Genomic DNA, 19,295 nt, shown 5'->3' on the forward strand with positions numbered 1-19,295 from the left:
AAGATCCGCGAATGAGAGTAGTCTGCCTCCAGGATCATATACTTTGGAAATAGAGGCCAAGCCTTTCTCTTTCCATTGGGAAAAAGTAGAGTTGGATAGTGACGGGGTAAAAGCAGGATTCCCCCAAAGTGAGATATATGGAGAATAGAGCGGGTTATAGTGGAATTTCTTGGTGACGGTTAGCCAAGCACGGTAGGTGTCTCTGAACAGGGGATGTTCTTTAATATCTGTTGGGATATCAGTCCATTTGGTGTGGAGTAGGCCATTAGGGGAATATGGAGCAAATAATGCAGCATCCAGTTGTGTATCAGTATAGGAACTATTGTCGAGCAGCCAGTCACTGACATACCTGAAGAATATTGCATTAGAGTATTGAGCTAGGTCCGGAAAACTCAGCCCTCCTTTTTTGCGGGGTAGTTTCAATCTGGCAAGAGCTATTCGTGGGCGTTTCCCCTGCCATAGGAAGCGTGAGAACATAGCGTTTAGCCGCTTCAAATCCTTGGGTGAGATTCCCACTGGTAGCATCTGCATTACATAGAATATTTTTGGGAACAACACACTTTTTATGGCTGCTAATCTTCCCAAGAGTGAAATAGGCAGGGACATCCAATTATCTAGATAGTTCTTAATTTTGTCGATGATTGGGGTGAAATTTAGTTTATATAAGTTAGTAAGGTCTGAGGGAATTTGAATACCTAAATATTTAATAGCTGTGGATGAGATATGAAAAGGTTGGAGTACTGGTGATGAAGAGAAGTATGCTGATGGGCCTTGTATTGGGAGGATCTCTGATTTGCTCAGATTGACTCTATATCCGGAGATAGAGCCGAATGCAGAAATCAAATCGAGAACAGCGGGAAGAGTGGTGACCGGGTTGGAGAGAAATAATATCATATCATCTGCGTATAGAGATATTTTAAGTGTTTTGGTTTGAATCTTAATACCTTCTATTAAAGTTGAATTACGTATAGCAATCGCCAAGGGTTCCATAGCAATCGCGAATAGGAGAGGGGATAAAGGACATCCCTGCCTGGTGCCCCTGGTGATCACAAAGGGTGGGGAGGTGGAGCCATTACATGATATTTGAGACATAGGGACGCTATAGAGGGTGTGTAATATGTTAATAAAGCCGGGTGTAAAGCCAAAAAGGCGCATCGCTGTGAAAAGATAATCCCACCTCACCAGATCAAACGCCTTCTCGGCATCAAAGGAGACTATCAGCTTAGGGGTGTTATCTGAAGAACGGGATGTGTGATAAATTGCTCCCAGTAGTTTCCTCACATTTGTTACAGAGTGGCGCCCTATAATGAAGCCTGTCTGGTCCGGATGAACTATCCGCGGAAGATGATATTTCAAGCGGTCTGCCAGGATTTTAGTGAGTACTTTATAGTCAAAATTCAGCAGTGAAATAGGTCTATAAGATCCTGGCAACGATAAGTCTTTGCCCGGCTTAGGGAGTAGTTTAATAGTAGCAGAGTTAAAATACAACGGAATAGATTGAGTAGTGATAATATGATTGTAAAAGGCCACTAGATTATCTCCCAACCGTGGCAAGAGTATTTTGTAGAATTCCGCGGACAGGCCATCCGGACCAGGGGACTTTGAAGGCTTTGACTGTTGAATTACTCTAGTAACCTCTTCTAGGGTGATAGGGGCCTCCAGCCCATCAGCATATTCCTCAGGGTATTGAGGGAGAGGGGGGAATTCCCAAGGGGTCGAGGGAGACGTATTTTCCAGGGGGGTGTGAGTTTCCTGGGTAGGTTCTGTGTATATCTGGGCGTAGAAGTTCCTCATGATGTCAGTGATCTGGCCGCTCGACGTTGCCATGGTCCCATCGGACTTACGTAATGGGTGCACTAATGTAGGGGGTTGTGAACCCCGTAATATATTGGTTAGTAGTTTACCCGTTTTGTTTCCGAATCGATGAAATTTAAAATTAGAAGAAAACAGATAGCGCTCACTTTTAGTTTTTAGGTACTCATCAAAATGAATTTTTGCAGTATTATATATTATTTTGTTATTTGCAGATGGAGAATCCTTGAAAGCATTATATGAGTTAGTTAATGCTGTTTGTAATTCAAGGTAGATATCAGCCATTTTTTTATTTTCCGCTGCGACGTAGGAAATAATGACTCCTCGCATTACTGCTTTCCCTGTCTGCCAAAACAGAGCTGGGTTTGACTCCGCGCTATCTGAGTTCGTATGTTTAAAATCCATCCAGGCCGCATCTAATTTATTACGGAAGGATATGGATTGTGAAAGATAGTTTGGAAATTTCCACATTCTAGATGGCCCTTTTTGTATATTTGTTTGGAGCGTCATCCACACTAACGCGTGGTCTGACAGGCATATTGGTTCAATTACAATTTTTTGTACATTAGGGAAAAGTGGGGTGGCTAAAAGGATATAGTCAATCCTTGACAGAGTTTGATGGGCAGCGGAAAGACAAGTATAGTCTTTTTCTATTGGGTTGATGGCTCTCCATACGTCTATTAATTGAAGTTGTTTAGATAGGGCCGGGACACCTAGTTTTGGCAGTGTTATGGGGGTTTTTGGTGGGGATGATCTATCTAGAGTAGGGGAGGAGATTAAATTAAGATCTCCTAGTAGGATTAAAGAGGACAGGTTATAAGACAGTAATTTAGTTATCAAGGTAGAGAAAAATATTTTTTTGTAGACATTAGGGGCATATACTGTGCAGAGGACATATGGTAGGCTATCCAGAATCACATCAGCTATAAGAAATCTCCCCTCAGGATCAACCTCCGTGCTTGTAATAGAGATATTTAGGTTCCGTCTTACTAGTATTACTACTCCACGAGATTTGGAGTTAAACTGAGCCGCCGCCAATAACTTCCAACCCATCATTTGCAATTTAAGAGTCTCAGAAGCTGTTAAATGAGTCTCCTGGAGGCAGACTACGTCCAACCCCAACTTGGTGAGGTAGGTGAGAAGTTTCCTTCTTTTGGCCGGGGAGTTAATCCCTCCCACGTTCCATGTCCCAATCTTTATACCCATTTAAGTAATGGGTGGGTTGTATGAGTGCCAATAGATATTCAAGATGTAAGAACCATCAGTCCCTAATTCACTGGGAGGGGGGGAGGGTAGAACGGGGGGGAAGGGACGTACAGACAGACAAGGGTCAGACGACACATAATTGGAAGAAATTAGCAAATATAACAAGACTCTAATCATAAAATTCTGTAACATATTACATAAGCGATAAGAAAAACCGGTTATTGTCATAAATCTAGACAGTACTAGTTCACTGGCCAGGTTCTAAGAAGTAAACCTCTACCCTAGTCACTTAATGAAAACAATAATCTCTCTAATAATCTAATTATCTAACACGCTCTGGCCGTGAATATTTTCCCTATTTTATGCATAGGTAAGGACGATCCTAAAGTACTTTGTAAGAAAACTTGTATTTTAACATGTTAATATATTTAACTAGTAAACTGAAATATATAGGATGGTTTCTACAATCTATCTCCGGAAAGATTTCCGATGAACAAATTTTATCTAACAAGGGAGATAAATTGGTTAACTAGACGTATATAAAATCAAAAGATACCACTTGAAACTCAGGGGGGATCCGAAATGTCGGAGGAGAAATTGGCATGACCTCGTTCCTCTCTCAGAAATGCTTCAGCATCAGCCGGGGTGTTGAAGTCCTTATAAGACGTGCCATTAAAGATTCTTAGCCGGGCAGGATAAATCAGTGCAAATTTCTTTTGTTCTGTCACTAAACGGGAGCATATTGGAGAAAAGGCTTTTCGGGCGCGGGACAGTTCTGCTGAAAAGTCCTGGAACAAATATAATTTGGACGATTCCCATAGTATTTCTTTTTTGTTCCGCGAGGCGGACCAGATGGCTTGTTTATGAAGATAATTGAGGCATCGAAAAAGCACAACGCGAGGGCGGTTGGATGCAGAAGGTGTAGTCTGGCCCACTCTGTGTACCCTTTCAATTATCATATCTCGGCAGTCTGATTCAATGTTCAAGAGGGCGGGTAGGGTGTTTCGGACGAAATGAGCCAGCGCTGGTCCTTTAACTGTTTCGGGTAGGCCCACCAGGCGGATGTTATTTCTCCGGGACCGATTTTCGAGGTCGTCAACCTTGTTCCAGAGTTGGTAGTTGCTTTTGTCCAACCGTGGTACTTCCTGCTTAAGTCGGGATACATCGTGGAAGATTTCCCCGACCCTATGTTCTGTCACCTCAACTCTGTGGGTGAGGTGCTGCAGTTGTGCAGTAATGTCCGCCACTGCCTTGGACAATAGCGGGCCCATTGTTGCTGTAATTGCCTCACCAAATACTTTTTTGCATGTGCACGTATGTATCTATATATAAACATCCAAAGGTACAGCAATACATCCACGTATGGGAAAAGGAGCTGGATGTATTGCTGTATCTCTGTCCTTTTTCCAAAGTTGCGTACTTGCTGGATGCCTTCTGAAATGAGCACGTGGAGTGTGCTCTATCATAGGTATGTATAATCAGTGTCACTCCGGTCTTTTCAATGCAACGTTTCAACTCCTTTATTGGGGTTTTTGTCAAGTCATAGTACGAAACACAATAAGACCTAGTTAAATAGCGGTATTAAATGATCTCATTCACAGCACCTCCCATTTCCAGCACAAATCCAATGGGGGTGACATCATCCAACAGCTGATCAAAATATAACACACTAAATAAAGCAAAATACATTAAAATAACATAATACAAACACAATAAATGCAGATGCACATAAAGTATAAACACAGATAAAAAAAATGCAACAACGCATTGAATATGTCACAAACCAAAGAGTATCATTATATAAAGCAGTATCCCTAGGACAAAATCTATGCCACATCATTAGGCATAGGATAAGGTAGGAGAACAACTTAAAACAACAGTATCTTTAAGGACATACTAATAGTAAGGATAAGTCAAATGAAGAAAACTCACCAAAAACATTTTAAAGATAACATTGCAGGCCTAAAACTCAGTGAGCCCTTTAAGGGCCAATGAGTCCAATTTGGTAATCTATTTATTTACAGTTTCTTATATAGCGCAGCAGATTCTGTTGCCATCTGGATATATATTTTTTCCACAAATAACTGCACTCAATAGGCTTTTTTTAGCTGAAAAAAATAAAAGGTGTGTATTGAAACAAGCTTTCGGGGTGTGACCCCGTCATCAGGACACAAAACCTACAGCTTGTTTAAACCGCCTCCTGAGTGCCGTTATTTGTGGAGTCTATTATTTCTCTTCGGGCACCAGGGCTGGCTGAATATTCTAATGTGAGTGCCAGCAGGTTTGAACATATATATAACCCAGCTAATAAAAACATTGCCAGTGCATTTTATGTTACATTGACCGCAGGTCATTTATTTACAACAGTTTGGGACCTCCAATCAGGGGTGAGTATAAACGGCAAAAAAAAATATCAAGGTGGTGTCTGTTAAGGTGTGTACACACGCAAGCCCTAAAAGAGCACACAATCAGTATGCGATATGGCATCCTGATGTTCCCTATATCGGCAACATCGGAAGCCATATCGCACTGTGTGTACACACTATTAGGGGAATGGGACCAAAGCATACTCTCTGGGAATATAAACATTTTACTTGTTTTAGTAAGTATTCAATCCCGGTTGCGGATTTGACAATCCAGCGACCTTTTCAGACAATACAGATTCACCTGCATAGGGGAGGCCTGGCTGATTCTGTCCATGATTGAATAATGAAGGCTGCCATTTTAGCCTGGTAGAAATAGGGACCAGGATTGAATACATCCCATAAAGGTAAATAGAAAAAAAGCATGTAGAACCGTTAAATCACTATAAATAACATATCAATCTAATAACATGCTCAGGAAGCTTGAGAATCCAGGTAATACCATCATCACTGCTGTTTGCCAGTGACATTTAGACAGTGTTCTCCTTGCCCACTTAATAGGTACAGACTTCTAGAGAGGGCCAAATACAATTCATTAAGACACATGGATGAAAAGGAATGGTATATGAATGCATTGTGTCAAGAGGAGATTTATGACACTGTGCAGGAATGACTTGTACTGTGGCACTGCATATTACCTAGTGCACAGAATTCCCATTGTGTTTGTGAATTAAGAGCTGTATGAAGCTTAAAATTGATGAAAAACAAAAGCGACAATTAAGGTGTTAAACAGGAAGAATTCTTTGAAATGAGAGACGGGGGCTCAGCTCATCACAAGTGTGAGTTATTGCTGCAGTCTATTATTTACATTTTTTTTTTCTGTGACAGAACAAGAGACTTAATAAAGAATAATATGCTCCTGTCTTGAAGATGCTTTTGTGTTTCACTATCCTCCTCTAAAACCCCAAAAAGGGTCTTTTATTGTGTTTAATTACTACAAGAAAGACAGAGCAGAGAAGGCCAATTTCTCCTAATCATTGACTGCTGTAAAAGTGAATGGAGTACAAAAGGAGAACTACTTGAAGCAAAGAAACAACGGAGTGGTTACAACTCCCAACTAGATGTTTTTCCTAAGTCTGCAATTAAAAATAAAAATAGAAGGCAGAACAGGAACGCTGGAATTGGCCAGGAAAACAAGACTGGCTGTTTAAGCGCTTTTAATGGGTACATTAAGAATGCCAAGGCTTGCCAATGACCCTATTCTCCAGCAGGTTTGCGATATACACTGCAAAGTAAACAAGAATTTTTACTAAACAGTCTCAGCTGTGCTTATATCTGTATCCGATGCGCAAGTGTTCTCCCCCCTCATATTATCATCACCAAATGAAACTGTGGTGCAGAGCAGTTTTTCCCCAGGTTATGCTCATATTTATTTATGGGCTGAAGAGGAATGTGCCACAGGACTCTAGGCCTAGTTACTTTTCATCACTCTGATACTAAGGGTATATTCACAACAGCTTGAAAGACTTCTGCAATCACTCATTGAGAGGAGTACTTCTGATAGCCAGGCACTTATAGCCAAGAAAGGATGCAAAGTATTCAGACTGTAAAAAGGAGGAACCATGCTAATTTCATATACTACAAAATCAACCGCTCAGAGCAAAAAGAATCAAATAAACCACAGGATCAGTATTATTAAGTCTTAGGATGTGAATAATCAATGTGTAAGGCACATTGAAGTGTTTTACATCAGAAAACTGAATTTTCAAGGACGAAAAGGAACGGATTTTGTATGGAACTCAATACCTGGAATGTCAATAATGAGTCCAACTGGTATACAGTGATAAGAAATAAATTAACTTTTAGTACTGACCATATAGCCTAGTTAACCGCTAGGGCCCTCCCTCCAGTTAGATAACAGCAGCATTTAATATCAGTGTATTTGCCATGTTAGCTGTTCATATCTCGTGCAGCATTATTCTATGCAATCACAAGTGCAAAACAGAGGATTATTCAATTCAGAGGTCGCTGCATAACACTGGGAAGGGGCTCCCAGATCTATTTAGTTCAGTGTGTTCTTAAGTCCACCTAGTGTATTGCTCATAGCGCCCCTACCGGAGTGAGAGCAGAAATCTTACAAAACTGGTATACAATGCCGTTCTGTGCCCTAGCGCGGTGCATGTCACAAATACCCAAATTCTCAGACGTAGCAAGCGCCAAATTTAAAAATCCACCCCATAATGACCAACAACATCAGTGACAACCAATCGACAAATTTGGTGAACATTGTTTGACTCCACTTAACAGAGTGCTATTAGCTGAGGAGCTCTATAGTAAGAATGCAACAACCCATGTTTCCAGCTAAGCAGATAATAAGGAGATGATTTAGGTCTTTGCAAATACACGTTAAAGGGGTGACAAAACATACACAGAGTTTGTATATTAGGAGTATGATGTTGAGGAAATAGAAGGATTAATGTGAAAAAGAAATCGTTGCTTGTAGCCTACAGCAGAAAAGGTTTAATAAAAATAAACACTCCCCTCTACTTTGTAGAGGCAAGTACTGTTTACTTAGCAAATGCTGTTTACTTAAGTAGCAGTGACTTGCCTAACATTACTAAGCACTCAGGTAAGCTCTGCATCATGGCTGAAGGCTCTAGTTAAAAAGAACAAGTATGTCCTACTTTATTAAGCAGATATCTGGACGATTGATCATTGCTGCAGTTATGTAAAGCCCCACTGACACACTGCTTTACAGCAACTGATTGAACAAACAGATTTTATGACAGGGGAGGGAGCAATTTTATTTGAATAAAATCATGGCTGCATGTCTCTTCCTATCATTTGCCACTACGATTGTGGAAAAATCAGCACAGGCCGCAACAATTAGGTAGAGTCAGCAGGTGTCAAGTATAAATATGGGACTTAAAGATTTAGGTCTGTCAGAAAGTAGGTTTACAACGCACATGTGATATATACAATGCCTGTTACTGTTAATCATGTCATTAACTGTAAATATTTCCCCTTACTAAAAATAAAACTGAATAAGTGATAAATGTCATATACCAGTCATAAGTTTCCCATGCGGAAAGATTACAGATAAGTATGCAACTGCTTACCAGCATTGCAAAATAAAAACAATAAAAAGAAAAAACCCACACTGATGGCAGAATAATACATAAATGCAATGATGTTTGAAACAGAATAATTACATTTTGCAAAGTTTTATCTGTGAAACAAAAAAGGTATTACGAATTTTGAAGATTTTGTGTATACATGTACATTAATAATCTCATGGTTCATACTGTATTCCAGTGTTATGGTGTGTACACACGGTCAATTAGGCTTGCTAATCGATCCCGATGCGATCAGATCGCATTGGGATCGAATCGCATGGCATAGCCAATCGCATGGCATAGCCAAACTGCTGGGTCACCGTGTCTTACAGCAACACCAGGAAACTTTGCAATCTGGTGGACTTTATGCAATAAAGAATATCTATCCTTGTGGATCAATGCCACATTCCCTATAGATTGTAAGCTTGCGAGCAGGGCCCTCATACCTGATGCGCTTCTGACTATATAGTCAAAATTGTATGCTGGATTGTACTGTGTGCACACACACCATTAGAAGACATCATTAATAATAATCCAATCTGAGAAACACCATTTACAGTTAGCAAAACATAATAATGAAACAACAAACACCCAGGATACTCTATTGTACACAGTTTCCTGGTTTGGATCACATATCATTAGCCATTAACATTCCAGATACACTGTAGTAGGGTAGAGATTGCTAGGAGAGAGTGATATCCTAAACATTATGACAGAAGTACCTATCTCTCTCTAAAGACATGGCCACTACACAGATATGCCACCAAGAGTATTATGCTTTACTCATACACTATCAGTTAATTACATCATAAATTCTGTGAATAAAACCATACGGTATTAAAAACTGGTAATACAAGGTTCTACCATACTAAAAGATTGCTTATGACAATGTTGTTAAGGAGTGCAATGTGAAAGTCACATATACAGAAACTTCCATTTTTTCTAATTTAATAATTAAAATCCTTTGAGTTATATTACAGATATTGCAATCCAGTCACCACACAAGATGATGTATCATTTCCTATACATACCATTGAAAATATATCTATATAAGCACTTAGGGGAGTATTTATCAAAGTCTGGAGAGAGATAAAATTGTGATACAGTACAAACCAGCTTCTGTCGATGTTTACAAAATGACAGGAACCAATCAGCTGGTTCTTTATCTCTCACAATTTTCTCTCTGAGCTTTGATACATACCCTCTAGAAATACACAGACACACACTTGTCACCATTACCTAGTATATTAGCCATGTAACTGACCAAATATCCACAATTATGCTTTGTCTAAAATAGGAAAAACCAGTAAAGTAAATGGACAGTTAAAGTGACATTTCCTATAGACTAGGTATAATAAATGCATGTCTTCTTTATATAGTGTTTCATCCATTTAACAATGAATATTTCCACAAAAGCTTATATTTACTGTTGTAAGGAAACAATCCTGTACAAGTAAAGAGACTGCTAACATGCAAAGCCACTGAAGCAAATGAAAACACAAAGAACACAACACATTCATTCCCTGATGTACACAGAACATGATTTAAACAGTAATGCATGTTAGTGTATCATCAGGAGCGCATAAAACATTGTAATAGGAACATTAGAATATTAGGCTTTAATAAAAAATAGACAGGGCGATACATTAACCCAGAAACCACAAGGATTACCATCAACTTAAACGCAGATAACCAGCACATCAACCATAAATAAGATGACAGGACCCATTCTTACCTCTAAGGCTTCTAGGGTATTGAAGCTGGCAATTGCAAACCCATCAATTATATCCTCCTCCTGAGAGCTGGATTCTCTCCTCTTACGTCTGGGCGGTCTGGCATTTCTGGCTGAAGCAGCTGGATTTTTACCATTCTGATTTGAATTCTCCTTTCCCAGGCCCCTTTCGGCTTCGGAGCCAGAGGAGGGGCTCTGGTTTCGGGGATCCCTGACAGATGGGTCTCTTCTCCTCACCCTGTCCCTTTGAGACCTAGATCTCCTGCTTTGCTGTTTTATTTTGACATCCATCTTCTTTCAATACAGAAAAAAAATGCGAATTATAAATCCACAAGGAAATTCCAATGAGTGACCTTGAATACACAAATCCAATTACTAACCACAACTGATACTGGATGCAATGGTTACTTGGGTAAAAGGAAAGGTTTATGTAATATGTAAGTATATATATATTTATAAATATATAATCCAGTAAAGAACTGCACTTTGTTTTAGTATCCCACGGATGGTCTTTCAGCAATACAGACTGCTGCTCTGTAGGTAATATCCCCGCACTCGGTGACAATCCTGCTTAGTGACCACTTGCATTGCAACTTTTCCGTGCCATTAAATTGCCACAATATTTCCCATTTGCTCGGCTCAGACCCTGACCAAGATCCTTTAAAGGCAGCAGCATCCTGGTGAAGAAGGAGAAGGAGGGGGGTCAGAAATCCCTCATGTGGTGCTATGGTGCTGGTAGTGGGAGGTAAGTCAGGGCAGCACCCCCCTCCACACACACACAGGAACCCCGGTGTCTCCCGGCCCCGGTACCGGGGTGTATGAGCTGCTGCTGCAGCAGAGCAGGGAGCGGGGAGCGGGGAGAGAGGAGAAACAGAGCAGGAATCACAGACGCTGACTGCTGCCGATCCCCTGCCTCCACTGTGCCGCTGCTGCCACCACCACCGCCGATGCTGCCATTCTCTCTCCGTCTCTCCTCCTGGCGGCTGGACCTCCTCCGGGTCACCGATCCTCCGGTCCTGTAAGCAGATGGGGGAGATGTTAGATGAGCGATCGGAGGGGGAGCAAATGTTCTCCTCACTGAATTCAGTACAGTGCAGCAGAAAAAAAAGCCCAAAGCAGATAACTGACGTACTTCCGCCAGCCCGTAATTACCAGAGGAAGTCAGCAGCCACTTTATTGGAGTTTACATTCTGCTGCTCCCGGCTTAACCCGTGAGTGTCGGAAACCGAGGGCAGAGCCCACCCGCTGCCCACTCAGCCTGGCTCGTGATATTGCCACACAATCGTGATCGTTGTGGCAGCACTAAATATCGCCCACATCATTCATTATCTAATGCTAGTGATTGAGTCAAATATAAAAGAAAATTAAAACTAGTGCTCATATGTTATTTCAGGAAGATATAAAAGCTGTATCGGGGCGCCCTCATACACAGGGTCACCACTAGCTAGTATGGGGGGACATAGGCAGCTGCAATACAATGCACAGGCACAGTATAGGTTTGCACATTCGGGGGATTATGGTGGAGATCAGACCTTTACACCAGACAGAGCTGGACAGATGACAAGAAATCACTGCTGGGGACAAGATTTTGGTAGGTGTATCTGTGGATGATAATGGTGGAAGATCACCTCCAGCCCCCCCAAAATAAACTTAGGACAGCTAGATATCATTTGTTCTGAAGTATATTGCAGCATGTACTGACATTATCATTTTCCTAAGCATGCACGCAACACACACACACACACAGCGACCCGCTAATGGCCAACATATATCACCTACTGCAGGGGTCCTCAAACTATTTAGCTCTGGGACCCCATCAGACAATAAAAATAATTATGGGACCCCAGAAAGTTACTGCAGGTCATCACATCGCGTGTAGTCAGCAGACAGCACATACATGGCAGCATTATGGGGGCACAAAATGATGTGAGGAGCCATAACAGACAATTCAACAGATCTTTTAGACTCCTTGAATCACTGATATCCCTTTCAGACATACTACCCGGGATTTTAGACCCGGTTCAAACCCGGGTTGTTAAAAATCCCGGGTCCATTGCAGGTGCGCAGGACCCGGGATTTAAATCCCGGGTAGAGCCTTTCAGATAGACAGATTTTGCCGTATATCTGAAAGGGGTATGACTGAGATTAGAAAAGTAATCAGCTTGATGGTCAGCAACATGGAGTCGCAACCCCATGCTGAGAAGGTCGGGACCCACAGTTGACACCACTGCTCTACACCCTGAACATCAACATTCAGAACATTAATACTATTGACATTCTGAGGGTTAAATGAAACAGAGCCACATGCACTAAGCTTCAAAAGTGATAAAATGGAGAGTGATAAACAACCAACTAATCAGCTCCTGCTTGACTTTTTTCAAACACAGTCTGTGACATGGCAGGTATGAGCTGATTGACTGGCTGTTTATCACTTACTGTATCTGGCCAGCAGCCTGATGATGGACTTCCAGCAAGTCTGGCTGAAATGTAAAGCTGTGTACACACGGTGCAATATATTGCCAGTGTCCCCTTTTCATCAGTGACCAGAGATGGTCGCTGATGAAAAGGAGACTCTGCTGGGAGAGCCGCAGGGAGAAATAGCTCCTGCGATCAGCAACCATTAGGGGCTGAACACGGGAGCATGCACCCAGCGATTTATCGCCCACAGCACATACAAATCACTGGCAATATGATTGCTCATCGACCATATTTGCCAGCGATATGTGTTTCAAATTGCCCCATGTGTACACAGCTTAAAAGTAGCAGTCATTTAAAATGCAAAACCAACCTGTGTTTATTTAATGATTTGAACTTTAAACCATCACACAGACTCTGTAAAAAAATATTTAAAAAATAATATACTGTGTAATGTTCAGGGAAGACCATAATAAGATTGTCTTTTCCTTGTAGCTCCTGATGGTGGCTGCAAGGAAAAGTGCAACCTCTGGTAATTAATACATGGGTTTTAGCAGTTTCGGAAAATCGAATAGCTGCGCATCTCTAGTGCGCGATGTGAGTTGCAGGCTTACAACATCACTCCTCCCACGTGAAGTGGAGAATGCTGTTTACCGTGACTAAATATCATTCAATATTTTTTGTCATTCTACATCTGCCGACTTTGGGCCTGTTTCAGACTTGATCACAAAAACAAAATCTCTCTCAAATGGGCAAAACCATGTTCCCTGCAGGCAGGGTAAATGTAACGTGCGGAGAGAGTTAGATTTGGATGGTGCGTGTTCTAACTAAAATCTAAATTGCAGTCTAAAAATAAGCCACCAGTAGTTACCCTCTACAGCCGGCATTCCCAACCACGGCCCTCAAGGCACACTAGCAGTGCAGGTTATAAGGTGGCCATCCACACAGTATGACTAGATCGCATCGCATATAGTAAAAAAAAAACGCATGCAAAGCCGCATGCGTTTTTTACTAGATGCGATACGATCTAGTTCAAAAAGTACAGGCTGCACATACTTCTTTGTTCTATGAGATGTGATGTGCACGCATCATACTGCAAGCTCAAAACGCTCCTTTGATGCAGGGACGGGGAACCTTTGGCCCTTCAGCTGTTGTTGTACTACGCATCCCAGCATGCCCTGCTACAGTTCTAGCATGGCCATATAGCAAAGCTGTAGCAGGGCATGCTGGGATGTGTAGTTCAACAACAGCAGGAGGGCCAAAGGTTCCCCATCCCTGCTTAAGTGATATCCAAGCTTGAGCACAGAAGACTTAATTAGTACCAGAGTTATTTTGATTTAACCATCTGTGCTGAAGCCTGGTACATTCATTTTGTGCAATTGTACAGCACGGTTTCAGAAATGGTTTAGGTTTGCTGGCTAACCTTGACACTCCAGATGTTTTATAAACTACACATCCCAGCATGCTCTGCATCAGATTTAGCATGGCCAAAATAGGTAATCTGAAGCAGAGCATGCTGGGATGTGTAGTTTAAAAATATCTGGAGTGTCAAGGTTAGCGATCAAGGGTTTAAGGCAGGCATGTCCAACGTTGGCCCTCCAGATGTTTTGAAAATACACATCCCAGCATGCTTTGCAATAGTTTTAGCATTCTCTAATAGCAAAACTGTGGCAAAGCATGCTGGGATGTGTAGTTTCACATCTGGAGGGCCAACGTTGGACATGCCTGGTTTAAAAGGTGTTCCTGTGCCGTAACTGGTAGGTGGCTAAAGAGATGCATAGATGGTCTAGTTCAGGGGTAGCCAACTCCAGTCCTCGAGAGCTACCAACAGTTCACGTTTTCCAGCTCACCTTGCAGGTGCACAGGTGCACTCATTACTGACTGACATTTTAAAATATCCACAGGTGGAGCTATTTACTTCACTTGTGATTCTGTGAGGAGACCTGGAAAATTTTAACTGTTGGTAGCTCTCGAGGACTGGAGTTGGCTACCCCTGTTCTAGTTTATGGGCATGTGCGGGAGTGTCACGGAACTGCATACCTCCCAACATGATCCATGCCAGGAGGGACAAACCACTCTGCTGCTGGACTTTCCTCTTAATGTATGATTGCTATCACCTGTTTTTGAACAGGTTAATTAATACCTCGTTCTCACTGCCGCAAAAACCCGGGTTTTTGCCAGGGCAAGCAGTAATTTCCCGTCTCCTGTCTCAGTGTGAAAGGGTCTTTGTGAAATTCCCGGGTGTTATGCCCTGGGAATTAGACACGGGTTTTTTGCAGGGTTTTTCCTGGTTAATACACGGGTGTACAGCAGTATGAACAGCACAGACCTGTTTTTTCACACATGATGCCAAAAAACAAGCTGATTGGGGGATGTAATCATGTGATATACAAATTGTTTATCTATGTACAAGTATGTATATAGTGAAAATCACTTTAAATGTACATATGAATAAAATATGTACATAAAAACATAAATGTCTTGTCCTTATTATTATTATTTTATTAAATGTTGTAATAGCCGTGATAAAATCTATGCAGTGTGCTGGTGAAAAAAGGCCGGTACTTGTGTATTATAGCGGCGCCCATCGCATCGTATACCATAAGGCATACGATGCGATATCGCGCGATGTTGTACAATGTCATACAATTTTAAAATTGTATGACATTGTATATGGCATACAATGCCATACAATGCGATTAAAAATTGTATAAGCACCCTAATGGGTGCTTACAATGTTAAATGCACCCCCCCGCCACCCCCACCCCCCCACAATAAACGTGAACCCGAAGCGTTGTGAGCGCAGCGAGCCCGCGAGGGGTGGCGGTACGCGTCCTATGACCTTTTTATACCCCACTATCCACGTCGGCGTGGAGTTGAGAATATAAAGTGTGGCGAGCGCACGCGGATACCTGTGAAGCCCGCGAGGGGACGCGGATACCTGTGAAGCCCGCGAGGGGACGCGGATACCTGTGAAGGTATCCGCTGCGCTCGCCACGCTTCGGGCTCGGTGGCTCGCTGCCTCCAAGTCCACCCGCTTCTTCAGTAGAGTCGAATAGTTGCTGCGCCATCTTGACAGCACGCAGTCTGTACTGCCGCTGAGGTTATAGGCTCCTGTCAAGGTATACCCATATGACGCTATAGTTGCCTGGATGTCACATTATCAATGGCTATATCACACACAGCCTGGCAGCCATTGATGATGATGATGACTATGTATTTGTACCACACACAGCCATACATGGTAATCATTATAATCATCATCAATTGCTGCCAGTCTATGTACCGTACTAGCAGGATATATCATCAATTTCTGGGAGTACAGTGTGTATTACAATTATATGATTCCTTCCTTTCAAATCAAGGAGGTCACGTCAGCGTAACTAAAACCCTGAACATCTCCTCTGTGTAATTCACAACAGTACATAGCCTGTGTGTAGGGAGGAATTTATTTTTATTCTGTGATATATAGTATCCTGGAATGCTAGTTTTGTTTTACTAAGCTACTTTTATTGCTATGTGTTGTAGGGGGTGGGGACGCAATTCGCTGCATTTTTAGCCCCTCCCCCCACCCACAGACCCGCAAATTGGGGCTTCAGCCCGTCATGGGGGCGGGGCTTGATGACATCACCCGTGCCCCGCCACCAAAACGAAGCCTCTACCCGCCCCCTTTCACTCTTATCCGGGCTTCTCCCGGAAAGGAGTATGCCAAAGTCGGCAAGTATGCTCTAATGACCTCACCTCTCCTGCTCTTCCATTGATAGTAGGTGTCCCCCAACATTTTATTCTTGGCCCTCTTCTTCTCTTTCTCTATACGTCCTCTCTGGGTGAGCTTATGTGCTCACTCGACTTCCACTATCACATCTATGCTGATAACACTGAAATCTACCTCTCCTCTCCTGATCTCTCTCCCTCTATCCTCACTCATATCTCCAACTGTCTCTCTGCTGTCTACTCTTGGATGACCCAGCGCTTTTTTAGACTAAAAATATTAAAGACTAAGCTGACCTCTTCCCACCCTCCCCTTTTGAATGTAAGCTCTCACGAGCAGGGCCCTCTCTCCTCATGTGCCTTTCTTAGAATATATAAACCACTGCCACCCTGATGATTGCTTCAGTGTCCTGTCCCCTGATGCAACTATCCATATTAACCATGTACTTGTCCTAAACTGTCTTGTACTGTAATTTGTTATGTGTTTTTGATTATAACTATGCTCTGTAAAGCGCTGCGTAATTTGTGTGCGCTATATAAGAAACTGTTAATAAATAAATAAATAATAAATAAATATATTTTGGGGTAAAAGATACAAAAGTTCCCTGACCCCTGGGTTCGAGGATATTAAATACTACAGGGTCCACTGAAAAATTGAGGGTGTTTAATTACATTAGGCTGAAAAGGCCTAGTGGGAGCACTAGATTAAGCATAAAGCCCTGTACACACGGTGCCATATGGCCAGGTGATTTTTTACTAGTTAAAATCACCTAGAAGGTTATCCAGAATCGCACCGTATGCACACTGTGTATTAGCGATTCGCAGCCCCGCTATCACCGGCGATAAAGACAGTGCAAGAAAGTACATTTTGACTAGCCACACATCTGTGTGTATTTGGGCTATGGCATATGGCCAAATACACACAAGTGCATAAGTGCACTCATTCTCCACTGTGCATGTGCAGATCGCCAGAAAAATGTTTGCCGCTTAATTTTTTCCAGCGCTCCTACCGCCACTGGAAAAGTATTAGAAAAATGGAGAGAATAAGCCTGATTCAAACCTGAATCTCCAGAGCCCAATGATCAGATAAACACTACCCCACCAGAGTGTCTCCACGCCCCTATGCATGACCAGTGAATACGTTTGCAATAACACACCAGCAAATGGTTTTCCCTGTGTGTAGCTGCTGAGTAAGTCTACACTGCAAAGAGGAGAAGGAGGCCGCTGCTGTCTTAAGCGGCCCTCCCTCCCAATGGCCGGTAAATGCCTGCGTTTTCCAGGGCACTCCCAGAAAATGCTGGCTTTGTTTGCAGAGACAGCTCGCACATGCGCGGTAGTCCGATAATCGCCAGGGCTGCAAATTCACAGCCTTACCATCAGGGCTGAATAAGGCTACAGGGGGAGCGGAATATGATGGCACTATATAAATAAATGTAATAATAAAGAGGGCCTCAGAAGAGGACATTGAATTTGCATTTCATATAAAGGTAAATCTTAGTACAAGTTTGTATCTACTCTAAGCTTGGCAAATTTGCCATAAACGTATGGTCTCCTTCTCCTGTAAATGCAGCCCAGCATAACATGTATTAATATACATATTACTGCAGCAGCGTTTACAGTCTTCAAGTCCCAATAATAGCGCATTTCACATGTGGTTTTAATGCTTACATGTAAAACAAGCCCTTGGGCTAGTGTCCCATTGCTTTATCCACCAACATCTTTTAGCCTTAGGAACTGCCTGCAGCTTATACGAAAGGAACTGCGGGCCCGATTCAGACCAGATAGGCGATCAGTGAATTTGGGCCCTTTTTTCGATGGTGGTGGTCTGAGCAGGCGTGAATATGCGCATGTGCAAACGCCCTGTGCGCACGCCTTTGGCTAGTATCACACTCGTCAAGGCGCTCACACTGTGAGGGGAGGGAAGGGGCTGGAGCAGGGGGAATGCCCAGCAGTTTATTGGCGGGCCCGTAAATCGCTGGGCGTTCCCCCACAAAAGCAGGCATGTCCATTCCTGCTCAGGACAGGTCGGCTGACGTCGCACAACTTAAGCACCCGCCCCGAAATTCGGCCAAGATAAAAATCAGTTCAGACGGACTTATCTGTGAACAGGGGGGAAAAAATGATTCGATGGTCGACCATCTAATGTTTTTTCACTCGTGCGTTGGAATGAGAGAGGGTGTTTTAGCATACACAACCCCTTGCATGCTAATGCAGGGAATCGGGCGGCGTTTGGTCGCCTGAGCTATTGCTAGTTCTAGCTGCTTATATAAAAGGGTAACTATGACATTGCTGGCCACCATTTAATTTTAGATGATGCTATCAGGCAAAAGATATTTTCATTTTAGATATCCAATTTTCTATATTTTTTTACAGTTTGTATTAATTATGTCATTTGTTAGCTAAAACGTGTGTTTGGTTAATTGCCTGTTTTACATTGTGTAATCCTTTCAGTTATAGCAGTGTTTATTCTGGTGGATTTTGTTCTCTCTGCATAGTACATTCTCAGAGTCATGTATCAGCACGTGGCCACAATGAAATAACTTGCCATTCATTAGATAACCCAAGACAGAAGCCTCTTGTATAGGGAGTCATGCTAATGAAGAAAGACATGGACTTTTTGTGAGTACATATTCAGTTTGGTATGGTGCAATGAAACAACCATGTAATTCAGACACTATCCTTTCATGGCAAGTGACAACTTGGGGTGTTCACAGTAACAGTATTAGGGGGGTATTTAATCTTGGCCCCTATTTCCGCCATTTCCAACACCATTGAATGCAGTTTCCGACAAAGCAGATCAGAATTTAGAACAAGTTGGATCTGTTTTGTCTGAAATGGACGTGGATTGTTGAATTCACTGCTGTTTTCCGACAATACGTGGCCCACTTTTCAGCACTCCACATTGAATTCCGCCTGTTGAATATCTGTCGAACGGGGGGG

General features: G+C 42.4%; 1 protein-coding gene across 13 annotated transcripts in view; it reads right to left on the reverse strand.

The window, feature by feature from the left end:
• FBRSL1 (fibrosin like 1) overlaps positions 1–19,295 on the reverse strand; it is a 536,058-nt gene that overhangs the window by 458,596 nt on the left and 58,167 nt on the right. For 12 of the 13 annotated variants that reach the window (XM_083150036.1, XM_083150030.1, XM_083149999.1 and 9 more), the window contains exon 2: positions 10,233–11,245. In XM_083150036.1, the coding sequence (XP_083006162.1) occupies positions 10,233–10,520 (288 nt within the window). In that variant the 5' untranslated portion in view covers positions 10,521–11,245. Of the gene's footprint in view, positions 1–10,232; positions 11,375–19,295 lie in introns of those variants that run through there. The other variant, XM_083149967.1, reaches the window with a different exon arrangement.

This window comes from Crinia signifera, chromosome 1 (genome assembly GCF_055691185.1).
Source record: "Crinia signifera chromosome 1, ASM5569118v1, whole genome shotgun sequence".
NCBI lineage: Eukaryota > Metazoa > Chordata > Amphibia > Anura > Myobatrachidae > Crinia > Crinia signifera.